The 14,125-nt window shown below is 35.0% G+C and overlaps 1 protein-coding gene across 5 annotated transcripts in view; it reads left to right on the forward strand.

The window, feature by feature from the left end:
• RNF138 (ring finger protein 138) overlaps positions 1-14,125 on the forward strand; it is a 30,021-nt gene that overhangs the window by 6,285 nt on the left and 9,611 nt on the right. For 4 of the 5 annotated variants that reach the window (XM_027068709.2, XM_027068710.2, XM_027068713.2 and 1 more), the window contains 2 exons: positions 6,187-6,352; positions 7,531-7,646. The exons of the other annotated variant lie outside the window; for it this stretch is intronic. In XM_027068709.2, the coding sequence (XP_026924510.1) occupies positions 6,187-6,352; positions 7,531-7,646 (282 nt within the window). The remainder of the gene's footprint in view (positions 1-6,186; positions 6,353-7,530; positions 7,647-14,125) is intronic. 5 annotated transcript variants of the gene reach the window in all.

Genomic DNA, 14,125 nt, shown 5'->3' on the forward strand with positions numbered 1-14,125 from the left:
TCCATTCTCAAGAATACCAAAAACTTACTTTGACAATTGCAGCTTTATTTCTTTTGAAAATTAAAATAGTTTTATTTTTCTGTTTATAAAAGTGACATAATTTATAGTGCAAAAAGATACAAGGAATGAAGTGAAACTCACAGTGCCAGCACCCTGATTGTAGTTGAGAACAGTATGCTGTATCTGTTCCAAAGGGTGGCTGGCTAACTGATGGCTTTAACTGATTTATGTATCTTTATCTTTCTGTCATCTATCTGTTAATATTTGATTGACTAAATGGGATTTAGTGATTTAATAATTTAGATTTGCATCTTTTTCCCTCCCTCTTCTACTTTGTTTTGAAACCATTTCTATTTAGCAAATTCAAATAGTCCAGCCAAAGGGAGATGAGGAATAAGCAAACAAGTTCTATTTACTTATTTATTTAGTTGGTTTATTTATTTTGAGAGAGAGAGAAAGAGAGAGGAAAGAACAGATAGAGAGTCCCAAGCAGGCTCCTCACTGTCAATGCTGAGCTGGATGCAGGGCTGGAACTCACGAAACCCAAAATCGTGACCTGAGCTGAAGTTAGACGCTTAACTGAGCCACCCGGGTGCCCCAAGAATAAGGAAGTTTTGTATCTGAGGAAGCTTGGTGCTTGGTGGTACAGAAGAAGGAACAGTAGAATTGGATATAAAAGACTTGAATAACTTTGTACTTAGAACATTTTTGGAATCAGCTGATTTGACTAATGTCCTCACTGTAAGCTCTGTTTTAAAGGCAGCAACCTAAGTCTCCTTTTACTTACTGAAGCCTACTATACACATTCACTATTGAGTAAAGGAACGAATGGGCTCCAGGCTCTGAGCTGTCAGCACAGATCCCAGTATGGGGCTTGAACTCACAAACGGTCCTATCAGACCTGAGCCAAAGTCAGACGCCCAATGGATTGAGCCACCCAGGCACCCCTAATTCACAATTCTAAAGGTACGAAAGGAAATATGTCTTCCCAAATCACTATTACTTTATACATTCTTTCAGAGATATGTATATAAACAAGGTTACAAATATTATTTTTTGTTGTTCACAGAGCATTCTATATGCAATTTTTTGTGTCGTACTGTTTTCATGTTACTATTTTGAGGATCTTTCTTTTCTCTCTTCTTTTCTTTTCTTTTCTTTTCTTTTCTTTTTTCTTTTCTTTTCTTTTCTTTTCTTTTCTTTTCTTTTCTTTTCTTTTCTTGAGAGAGAGCGCACATGAGCAGGGAGGAAGGGCACAGAGGATCCGAAGTAGGCTCTGCCCTGATAGCAGCAAGCCCCGTGCAGGGCTCGAACTCACAAACCATAAGATTGTGACCTGTGCTAAAGTCGGACTGAGCCACCCAGGCACCCCTGGAGATCATTCTATATCAGTACATGTATACATATTATGGTTGTAGAGTTTTCTTCATTTATTCAACCAACATTAAGTATCCATTATGTGCTAGTAGTATTATAGATACTAGGTCTGTAATATTCAACAAACCAGATAAAAATCCCTGACCTCATGGAACATATTTAGTGTTCTAGTATTCCATTGTTTGATGTATCATTATTTAACCAATTTCATATTGATGAACATTTAGGTTGTTTCTAATCTTTTACTGTTTTAAATAATGCTGCAGTGATTAAATTTGTATAAATGCCATTTCACATGTGAAAGTTTTTCTGTAAGATCAATTCTCACAAATGAAATTGCTGGGTCAAAGTGTAAATACAAGGGAATTTGTCAGCTCAGTCACTCACAGAAGATGGCCACTCTAGAGTCTTTTGCATAGCAAATGTTTTATAATTTTTATGAAGTCCACTATATCATTTTTTTCTATTTAGAATGTGCTTTTAACATCAAATCTGTGTAGCTCTGTATTGTGAATATTTTCTCCTCTTTTTTTCCCTAAGAGTTTTGTAGTTTACTATTTTGCATTTACTTCTGTATATTAGTTTCCTAGGGCTGCTGTAACACATTCCACAACCTTGGTGGCTTATAATAACATTTATTTTCACGTAGTTTTGGAGGCTAGAAGTCTGAAACCAATTTCTGTGGACCACAGTCAAGGTGCTGGCTAAGGCCTGAGGCCCTTCAGAGACACTGCTCCAGTCTCTGCTCATCTGAACTCTGTATGTATGTCTGTGCCAGATCTCTCTTTGCCTCTCTTACAGAGATGCTTGTAATGGCATTTAGGACCCACCTGGATAAGCCCAGCTAATTTCCCCATCCCCAAATCCTTAACTTTAATCAGGTCTGTTGTAATATAAGGTAATATTCACTTGTTCTGGGCATTAGAAAGTGAATATATCTTTAAAAGTTTCTTTTTTCTTAATGTTTTATTTATTTTTAAGAGAGAAACAGAGAGAGAGACAGATTGTGAGTGGGTGAGGGGCAGAGAAGGAGACACAGAATCCGAAGCAGGCTCCAGGCCTGTCAGCACAGAGCCTCTGAGCTATCAGCACAGAGCCTAACACGGGGTCAAACCCACGAGCTGTGAGATCATGACCTGAGCCGAAGTTGGACGTTTAGCCGACTGAACCACCCAGGCACCCCTAAAGTGAATATATCTTTATATGGCAATTTCCCAGTTTACTACAATCCAGGATCTGTTTTAATTTTTGTATAAGGTGGCAGACTTAGATTGGGGTTCATTTCTGTGCCTATGGATGTCCAGTTGCTCTAACATCATTCACTTGTTGCACCTTTGTTAAAACACTTTTGCTTTTTTTTTTTTTTTTTTAATTTTAAATAAACTCTATGCCACCCACACACACATGGGCCTTGTACTCACAACCCCGAAATCAAGAGACACATGCTCTGCCTACTGAGCCAGCCAGGAGCCCCAGTCATTTTTGCTTTTTAAGATCTATTTTTGCCAGTCTTTAAGAAGTTTCAGTATTTATTTAATAAAACTCTGTTTTGCCTTTATTACTTTATAATGTGTATTTCTACTAAAAATCTTTATTTATGTCTATATTTTGAATAAAGTTCTAAGTTAATTTTAAACCTGATTACTTTGTTTAATTTTTTATATGAATATTTTTCACTGTTTTTGACACTATCAGTAATCTTTAATAATGTTCTTACTATTTGGAGAGTTTATATTGTACAGTTGTTATGTGTTGTAATTTTGGAGGTTAATTGAAGATTTTCTAACCAAACATTTTGTCATCCAAAGTGATTTTTATTTCTTGCTTTTCTGTATTTTATGCCTTTAAATCTTGTATTTGTAGCCATGTCCATATTTTTGAAAGTAGTAATTACTGTATTTGTTTCTACTTTTTAGTAAAACTTCATTCAGCATTGAAACATGTTTTATACTTTATAAAAATAGAATCATGCAGTTGTACTCTCTTGCATCTGGCTTCTTGAGCTGAACATTATGTTCATCCATATTCATTCTTATTACAGTATCCTATAGTTTTAATTTTCTGAATATGCTATAATTTGTTTATTCATTCTTCTGTTGATGGACATTTGTGTAATTTTCAGCTTTTGGTTATTACCAGTAGTGTGGCTATGAACTTTCTAGGAAATTTCTTCAGATCATATTTGCAGCTCTGTTGGGGATAAACTTTGGAATGGAATTTCTAGTGGGTACCGTCAGTTTTCCAAATGGTTGTATTCTATCAGTTTACACTCTTACAGATTGAATGGGAGTTTAGGTTGGCTCACATCTTCCCCAACACTTGGTATCTTTCATCTTCTCCTAAAATTTTAGTTATTCTGTTATGTATGTAATGTTATCACATTTTTATTATTTTAGTTATTTAGTTAATAAGTGGGCTTTGAAATTTTACTTTATTTTATCCCCTCCCTCTAAATATAGCATTTTTGCATCTTGGTTAAGATCTTCTAATGTTCTGTGTTTGTATTTTATTTATAATTGTTAAATTAGCATATTGACTAATTTACCTTTAATTGTTAACTGTTCTACTTGATTTATTTCATTCAAGCATCATCATTCAATGATGATACATGATTATCTCTTGTAATGAATTTTGCTGGTATGAACTTTGACAGTTTTCAATTGTTTATTTAGAAAGTTAGCTTAATAGTTTGGTGACAGTTTTGCTTTCATCTTTTTATTATTTCTCTTTGATAGCTTATTAGACTTGGCTTCTCTAATATTACTTATCAGTCTCTTCTTTTTCTCTCTTTTTCTCTGAACACTCCTTTAAATGTTTATATTTCTCTAGATTGTTTCTTTAGTGCTCTTTTGCACTTTATCTGCTCTCCATATTTTTCTCCCTAATTTCCAGATCCATATTTCCAGGTCTTTACTGGATATCATGCATTGAGATATTTGTAGGCACTTTGTACCTTTCCTCTGTCAAACCAACTCTTACAATATTTTTTAACTTGGTTAATATAGTCACCTTTTACTCAAGTCTTCTGGTTATAAATGCTTATTTTTCTCATTCTCCCACAAGTTATTCTCAAAAAATTCTGTTGATTTTATTTGTTAACATAGGAAGCTCCCTGATAACTGTGTCTCTAAAATAGAAATCCCATTTCTCCTATTCCTGCCTTAGTGCAGACCTTATCATGGTGTAGACTGTGGCTCCAGTTAGTCTTGTTTTTTTGTTTTGTTTTGTTTTTTGTTTTTCTAGTCTTGCTTTTTTGGTTTGTTTCTGATTCATCCTCCCTTCTTTTTTTTCTCTTTTATGGTCCCTTTGATTAAAGAGTGCAAACACTGAAACAAAGAATTTAAGTTAAAAGTTTATTAAAAATTTACAAAATATATAGACCATTAAATTTTAGTTTTTAAACAATTGAATTTACAAATGATGGTTTTGTAACTTTGTAGTTTTTATACTTTCTGAAACTACTAAAGCTTGAAACAGCACTCAGGCTTTTGGGATGCCCTTTCTTTAAAAATGATTTTGATAAGTATTGACAAATTGTTACCCAGAAATGTAGAGCACTCATTCCCTTTTATCTTCTAACACTGGTTATTATTTCTAAAACTAGTTTTTAGTTTGACGGCTGAAAGATGGTATCTTGGTCGTGTTTACTTTGCATTTTTTGACTCCAGGTTATAATGAATATTTTTAATAATTTATGGTCTTAATTGGTAATCATATCAAATGCTATGTTAGTGATATTAGCTACTATTTATGGAGTACTTTCATAACTGTCAAAAATACTGTGATAAGCATTTTATTGTATTATCTGTTTTAATCCTCTGAATAACTGTATCAACTGTAGATACTTTTCATTTTCTGGGTGAGGGAACAGATTGTGGGGGAGAAAAGTGACTTGTTCAATGCTGCATAGTTAGGAAACTTATTTCCTATGATCTGTTACACTAGTCGCTCTCAACTTTAGTTAGATGAGGAAGATTGAATATTTGTACTTACAGGGGATTGGATTAAATGTATATGGACTTTGGACCCCATATATGATGGCTATGATTTATCTAGTTTTTTTAAAAGCAAAATGATCAAGTTGGGTATTTGGCTAGGTTAGGAGAGAAGAAATAAAAATTTTAGTGAGTTTGGTTCTAATTAGAATGTTGAGAGATGGTTAGAGCAGGATGGGTCCTTAAATATTTCTCAAACTATGTTTCATTGCTCACTACTGTGGGAAGTTTTCCTATTTCCTGACAATACAAGTTTGGGTAATACGTTTTCCCAAGCAGAGAAACTTTAACTTTGTTTATCCTAGAATTTCCCAAATTTGTGCACTGTTTTCTGGTAGACCTATTCATATTCATGTCTTATGGAATATCTTGAAATACATCAACTTGAGATAAAAGTTGATGTAGTCTATTCTTTCATTTTATTAGGGGAGGAAATGGAAATCCATTGTGGCCAAACATGTTGCTTGAGATCACACTGCTAGTAAATGACACAGTTAGGATAAGCCAGTCATTCCTTTGTACCATGCTTCCTTTAATAATTAATATAATGTTAATACTTATTTTTCATATATTATGTTAAAAAGTTTAAAGCATAATTGAGTGTAGTTTCTTTTATATTTCCATCTAATTCAGTTGTTAGCCTTATACTCTGAGAAATACATGTACAGTTTTTAAAATTCTGCCGTTTATGTACATATGAATAACCTAACTCATTTAGCATGAATATATATCCATAACCACTTGCTTGTGTTTAATCATAGAAATGGAAAGAGTCTTTTTTCTGTAGTTAACATGTCACAAATGTTTGGTTTAGTTTCTGTAGAAAATGTTTCCTGACTGCAATGAGAGAAAGCGGAATACATTGTCCCCTCTGTCGTGGAAATGTGACTAGAAGAGAGAGAGCATGTCCTGAACGGGCCTTAGACCTTGAAAATATCATGAGGAAGTTTTCTGGTAGCTGCAGATGCTGTGCAAAACAGGTAGAGTAACTGTGACGTAGCTCTTTGAAAATGAAGGTTCTACTCTACTTTGAAAATGAAATTCTTGTTTGAGTTTTCTTGGTAGGTGCTGGTTTGAAGAGAAAGAAGTTACTTAAATTAGGTAGAAAGGTGAAAAAACCACCTGATTATAGATTTTACTAGATTATAAATGTATTGAGAACAGAGACTGAGAGATACAATCTGTGAATTTGTCATTAATTTTTAGCATGGCATCTTTCTCAAAGTAATTGCTTATTGATTACCTATTAAGTAAACTAAATGAACAAACTGGCATTTAACTCATTTAAACCCCATTCTGGTACAAATTGTGATGGTAGCATCGTTATTGCAATTTTGTACATAGAAATGGGCCAAATAGAGGAAGTCTCTGGTTGCCCACTTTACTTGTGTATTTATGTGTGTAAGAAATTACAAAATATTTTGCAAAGACTAATTAATTTTTAAGGAACAGTTGAGAACATCAGGTGTTGGCAAATAACTGGCATTAATTCCCCAGTCTGGATTTTATTCTATCACTTGGAGAGGGAGTGAAATAGGGGTGGTTAGGTTTTGAGTATATCCATGTGTCTATGGATTTATTGCAGCCACTTTTTCAAACAGCTAATAAAGTCAGTGAGCAAAACCAGTTGCTATTTCATGCATTCACACAAGTCAGATCTGCTTTTCCATCTCTTTGAGGGAGGTGTTAACTGACAGGGCAATGAAGCGAAGCTGGAAAATACACTTGAGAGATTCTGGCTCTACTCCTCAGTGAGAAACTGAAAAATGTTCCAAGTGTTAACCTGGGAACCTAATTTTTTTTTAAAGCACTTTCTAACTCTGCTAAGTTGCAGTGAAGAATAAAGATATGCCCAATACTTTCAGGCAGTGTATTACTGCTTTTAATGTATTTTTTTTGTCTATTATTAGTAGTAGAGTTTCAAATATAAATTTATTTGCTAACATTTTTTGCAGTAAGTTCACATCTGCATCTAACAAACTTATTACTTATTTTCAGCTTCTACTTAAGAATTAAATAATTTACTAACAAAATCTTGTTTAAATGGAATACTAAGTTGGTAATGTTATATTTTGGTTTTTGGCTATTGATAATATCTCAAATTTATGTCTTCATTTAAAATTAAAAGTCACATTACATTTTGATCAATAATTTACAGATTAAATTCTATCGCATGAGACATCATTACAAATCTTGTAAGAAGTATCAAGATGAATATGGTGTTTCCTCTATCATTCCAAACTTTCAGATCTCTCAAGATTCAGTAGGGAACAGGTAAGCAATATTTATTCTTAAAAAGAGAATTTTTATAGTTAAAATGGGATTGTTTGGGGTAACTGTGTGATAAGGTGTTTTTTGTTTTGGGGGGTGTGTGTGTTTAAATTCCCAAGTAACAGAAATATATTTGCCTTCAAGCTTGTTTAACTTCTCTAAGAGTGCATCGGGGAGAGTGACTTCATGTCTAAGATTGCATCGGGGAGAGTGACTTCATGGTATACTTAAGCTTATGTTATTCAAAAATAATTCTTAAAAAAAAAAATCTACATTTCTTTGAATAAAAAACAAACATGAGGGTTGAAGGCTGTTTTCTTTGCAATTGAAATTACTTGAAAACTAAAAATCCCTTTCAACTAAAATCTTTTTTATTTGCTATTGAGCAATAGAGTTGTTTGAAATTTTAATTTTCATAGTAAAATGTCATATAAAAGTGAAACTTGGTACTATTAAATTCTTAGCCCTATTTTAGTTCCCCTCTTTTTTTAAAGTAGATTTTGTTTTTATTTATGTTTTATTGTCTGTGATGTGTGTATATTAAACATTTTTATGAAATGTATTTTACACAGAATAATGGCTGAAATGTACATGTGTGATTTTAATAGCATTAAGACAAATATCCAGTTACTCCTAACACAAATTAAAAAATAGAACATTCTTCAGGGTCTTAGAATCTTCTTGGGACCCCATGTCCTTTTGAACTGCATATTCCCCGACGTAACCACTCTCCTCTTTTTTAGGTTGTTTATTCCCTTGCTTTTCTTTATAATATTACCACCTATGCATATATCCTTGTGTAAGGAAAGGCAGTATTGGCAGTAGTCTAGAAAGGCTCCCAGGAGACAATGTGTTAAGCAGTCTCTCTCAAGATTTTATTTGAGTAGCATTTCATTTCATGTGTTGCTAATTTTCAGTGATTAACTACTCTTAAGCACTCATACTGTATGTAGCCTTCTCTACTCCTTATTTGAAACTGTTCTAGTGTTTAGTAATTTTCTGATTGCCTACTCGACAATTTTTTTAATTTTTTTTTAAGTTTACTTATTTATTTTGAGAGAGCAAGCGGAGGAGGGGCAGAGAAAGAGAGGGTGAGAGAGAATACCAAGCAGACTCCACACCTCCCCACTGTCAGTGCAGACAGAGCCTGACATGGGACTCAATCCCATGAACTGTGAGATCATGACCTGAGCCCAAATCGGGAGTCAGATGCTTAAATGACTAAGCCACCCAGACGGCACCCCCCCACCCGTTTTTTAAGTAGGCTCCATGCCCAATGTGGGCCTTGAACTCTTGACCTTGAGATCAAGAGTCACATGCTCAAAGCTCCACTGACTGAGCCAGCCAGGTGCCCTTGCAAGATTCTTTTTAGATTCTTATTTTACTTGACTTAGTGTCATTAGATGAAATGGGTCACTCCTATTTACAATTTTTTAAAAAAGTCCCAGGTTCCTTCATCCCTGTGCTTTCTTTGTTATTGTACCTCTGCTATATTGAAATTACTCAACAATTTGTTATTAACCTAATAGATTATTCTTAAGTGTGAGGTGGTTTGTCTTGTTTAACATTGTCTCTCCAGTGCTTAGCAAAGTTCCTAGTATGTATGATTTTTGCAGTCACTGCTTGTTAAAAAACCAAAGTTTCTTCTCAGGAGTCTTGCCTTCTGTCTTACTTCTCAGATCCAGTTTGATTCCTGATAGCAGTGTTCCTCTTCTGTGCCTTTCTTCTAAAAGTAGTGTCACTTCCCTAGCTCAAGCCCTCATCATCTCTCACTTGAACTATTGCAACAGTCTTTTTGTGGGTGGTCCTACTCGAATGTGTTTTACATTGCCAAATTGTTATTTCAGAAGTGCAATTCTGATCTCTTTCTCCCTGTCCTTAAACCTGCCTCCTTGTACCTTGTCAGTAACTTAGCCATGCATGACCTGATAGCATTGTTTCTCATCCTGGGTTCCAAGGGCCACCAAGGATTCTGTGAACTACCTAAACTACCAAATGTTTTGTGTATGTGCATTGTTCTGGAGAAAGGATGTTGAGATTCTTAAGAAGTTCCATGATCTAAAATCCAACAACTGGTTTATAAGACAGAATTCTTCATTCTAAAGCCCTTTTTGATCTGGCACTTGCCTTGCCCCTTTTGGCCTTTCTCTTTCTTGGTTACCCATCATTGCATCATATGCCTTAGCCATGTTGAATTATTCGTACCATATCCTTGTCATCCTTGAGAAGCAGTATAAGTTAGTGATTTTAAAAAAAAAATGAACCCTTGGAGAGACTGCCTGGGTCCCAGGCTCTGTCACTTAGTAATTGTATGATTTTGGCAGGAAACTATACTTCAGTTTTCTCATCTGTTTTAAAAAAGTGGATGGTAATGATACTATTAGTACCTTGTTGGGTTGGAAGCCAATAAATAGGTCAATAAAGGCAAAGCATATCGAATAGTACGGTAAATGTTAGTTTTTAAATATCACCCTCATTATTCCCTCATCTACATAGTTTTACCAGTAGTCCCTTTTCCCACCACTCCAACTCACACTTTGCCAGTCAATGGACTTTTTCTTCTCTTTGAAGATTTAGACCAAGTGTTAGATCTGTAGAATCTTTCTGACCTCTAGAATTTCTTCCTTTCTTTGTTCTCCAACTAGACCCTCTAACACTTTATTTATTTGTTTAGTCTGTCTTTTTAAAATCTAGAATGGGCTTCTTGGTATTATTCATTTTTATATCCTGTGCAAATTCTAATTGCAATGGAAAAATTGGGTTTGTGTATGGATTGTTAGTAAGGAAAGTGGTGATGGAAGGAAAAGAAGGTTTTTTTTTGTTTTGGGGGGTTTTTTGTTTGTTTTTAATGGCAGGGAATAGAAGATATGATGCCAGGATATAGTAAAGGTCTTGGGAGGAAAGAAACAGTATGTTCAAATTAGGTAGTTTGAGGAGAATTTAGTAAAGGGACTGTTTTCAAAGAGTAGGGTGTTGGGTGAGCAGCTAAATCACAAGGAGTGGTGAGTGATATACTCTGGCTCAGGGGAGGGGAGGAAGTAAATACCAGAACTCGGAGACAGAAAGCTATAAAGCTATATGGAGAGGACAGTTAGTGAGGATGCAGCCAGCTGAGGCAGTTTTGCTGGGAAGGAGTCTGGGAAATAAGTGTCCTAGCTCTCCTGTTTTACCTTCCCAGTTGCCTGCTGGGCTGAACCCAACTGGGAAGCAGAGAGGGGAGCCTGTTGATGCAGGTTAGTCTCTCAGTACACAAAGCATGGTGCACAATGGAGAGAAGATCTGGAGGGGCAAAAGATACCCAGTATATAAGGATTTCAGTTAGTAGCCAAATATATTGTAATATCCTATACACTATATTTCTCAGCTTCCAAGTAGCTAGGACAAAGAAGAAAACATCCATTAAGTTATTGACATTATCAATGATATTGTAAACAAAGTAGTTTCTAATAAGAAACACAGCTATTTCTGATACTAAAAAAGTGATACTGAAATGATTTTGCCCATAGCATCCTCAAAAGAAGAAACTATGCAGTTAAATATCATCTTTCCTGTGGTAAATACAAAACACGTTACATAGGACTCTAATTTAAAGACCTTCATTGTAGCATATGATAATGCCTTATTGCAGTGTATTAAAACTTTCCTTCCAGGGGCTTTTCTCTGAATTTCTGATATTCTGGCTTAATCTAGGGGTGGTGGTCGAATGGACAGGATCTATATATTCATGCAGTTCTCCATGAAGATTATTTGCTAGCTGCTAAGTTTTTAATAAACATCTCAGTTTGGAGAATTTAAGGTCTTACTCTCTGTCAAGTAACTGGAGAGAGGATACATTTTATATTGCTGATAAAGAGCAGAGCCATGTAATTAATAGCTGAGGATTTGGTGGCATTTTATGAAAATTCATTGCCTTTTTTTTTTTTAAGTTTATTTGAGAGAGAGAAAATGCACCTTTGGGAGAGAGCAGGGAGGGACACAGAAAGAGAGAGAGAATCCCAAGCAGGCTCTGAGCTCAGCACAGAGCTCAATGCAGGGCTCCATCTCACAAACCATGACATCATGACCTGAGCCAAAATCAAGAGTCGGATGTGTGGGGTGCCTGGGTGACTCACTTGGTTAAGCATCCTACTCTTGATTTTGGCTCAGGCCATGATCTCATGGTTTGTGAGTTTGAGCTCTACATCTGGCTCTGTGCTGATAGCTTGGTGCCTGCTTGGAATTCTCTCTCTCCCTCTCTCTCTCTGCCCTTCCCCCACGTGTGTGTGTGTGCATGCTCTCTCTCTCTCTCTCTCTCTCTCTCTCTCAAAATAAATAAGTAAACATTAAAAAAAAAAAAAGAGTCAGATATTTAACCGACTGGGCCACCAGGCACCCTGAAAATTCATTACTTTATTAATAAAGACTTCTCCATGGCAAAGTCAAGGGACTCCCTAAGAGTAGAGCACATATGTTTTCTCAGGGTACAGTTCACAGTATTCCTTCATAAGTACAAATGGATGATTTAAACTCTGACTCCATGACTGTGGAAATTTTTTTTTTAAATTTTAATATTTTTGTTTTTGCATTTATTCATTTTTTGAAAGACAGAGTGCGAGTGGGGGAGGGGCAGAGAGAGAGGGAGACATAGAATCCGATGCAAGCTCCAGGCTCTGAACTGACAGCACAGAGCCCGATGTGGGGCTCGAACTCATAGACCGTGAGATCATGACCTGAGCTGAAGTCGGATGCTTAACTGACTGAGCCACCCAGGTGCCCCTTGACTGGAAATTCTTAAAGTGGTGTTTGCATGTACATATCTCAGTAGTAACAAAATTTCAAAATAAATCCATAGATCATTTTATTAGTTCAACATAGATTTATTATACTTTCTGAACTACTGGGCACACTCTACATGTTATAGAATGTACAGGGATGAGCAAAACAGACACAGTCCCCTTTTCTGTGTATGTAGTAGTATAACTTCCAGTTGAGTAATTCAAAATAAACTAGCCCACGAGTTTCAGTCAAATCATTCAGGGTAGAACTATGTACTATGGAGTAATAAATATTGGAGGATGTTTAACAAAATTATTGCATTAGTATGGGGTAGTTCATCATAATAAATATGTAGCAGTGCTAGTTAAGTCCATTTGTAGCTCACAACAATAAAATTCTCGTTTTAATGTATAAGACTGCATGCTTTCTGTTTTCTTTAGCCTCTAGAAGTGAGGATGAGGAGGAGTGGGAAGGAAGATGAATGTAATCATTAAGATACCAGACACATTTTATCTTCCTTGGAAATTGTTTGGTCTGTTTGTAGGCTTTTCCTACTAATTTTGACTCCTTGTAAACATTAATAAGTAGGTATCAGTGGATTCATACAGTTTAGTCCAAATATAGCTCTTCACAAAGACTGAATTAAAGTTGAAGGCAATCTTACATTGTCATCTTTTCTCCAAGATGTTGAACATTTTTAGTGGCTAAATCTTTATTAAGGAATCTGGTACAAGTATTATATAAAATGGGTTTTCATTATTCATAAGCCTTTATATAATATGGATGATAATCCTTTATTACATGCATTACAAATATTTATATATATATATATTTTTTACTCAGAACTAAATATTTTTTTGCCATTTTGTAAAACACATAAACATAGAACTTGAGGTTTTTCTTTATATTTTTAAAAGACTAGAAATGGAATACTGTAGTATTTTGAAAACTTTGCTTTAAGGACTATCACAGTTTAATTTAGCATTAAATAGCATAGTTATACATAATTTTAATTCTTTTTTTTCCTTTTTAAAAAAAGTTTTATTTAAGTAATCTCTACTCCCAACATGGGGCTCAAACTCACAACCCTGAGATCAGTAATCGCACGCTCTTCTTACTGAACCAGTCAGGCACCCCCTTACCTTTTTTTAAAATTTGGAAAACAAACTTAATATGAGCTAGCTAGCTATCCTCTTAACTGATTTTTAAGTGTATAAAATAGTATTGTTATCTGTAGGCACAACGTTGTACCCCAAATCTCTAGAACCTGCCTTGCGTAACTTATGTTTTATACATGTTGATTAGTAACTCCCTATTTCATCCTCTTGTAGCCTCTGGCAACCACCATTCTATTCTTTGCTTTTATGAGTTTGGCTAGTCTACTTAACTTCATGTAACTGAAATCATGCAACTGAAATTGTACTGTGACTGGCCTTATTTAACTTAGCATAACATGAGGTACATTCATGTTGTCATCTGCAGGATTCATTCACTTGCAGGATTTCCTTTTAAGGGTGAATAATCCATTGTATGTATATACCACATTTTCTTTATCCATTCACATCTTTGTTTCTTTATGCATTCACAAGATTGTTTCTGCCTTTTGGCTATTATGAATAGCACTACAGTGAACATGGGAATGCTAATATTTCTTTACTGTCCTGATTTCAGTTGTTTTGGATAAAGACCCACAGGTGAGATTGCTGAATCATATGGTAGTTTTGCTT

This window comes from Acinonyx jubatus, chromosome D3 (genome assembly GCF_027475565.1).
Source record: "Acinonyx jubatus isolate Ajub_Pintada_27869175 chromosome D3, VMU_Ajub_asm_v1.0, whole genome shotgun sequence".
Taxonomy (NCBI): domain Eukaryota; kingdom Metazoa; phylum Chordata; class Mammalia; order Carnivora; family Felidae; genus Acinonyx; species Acinonyx jubatus.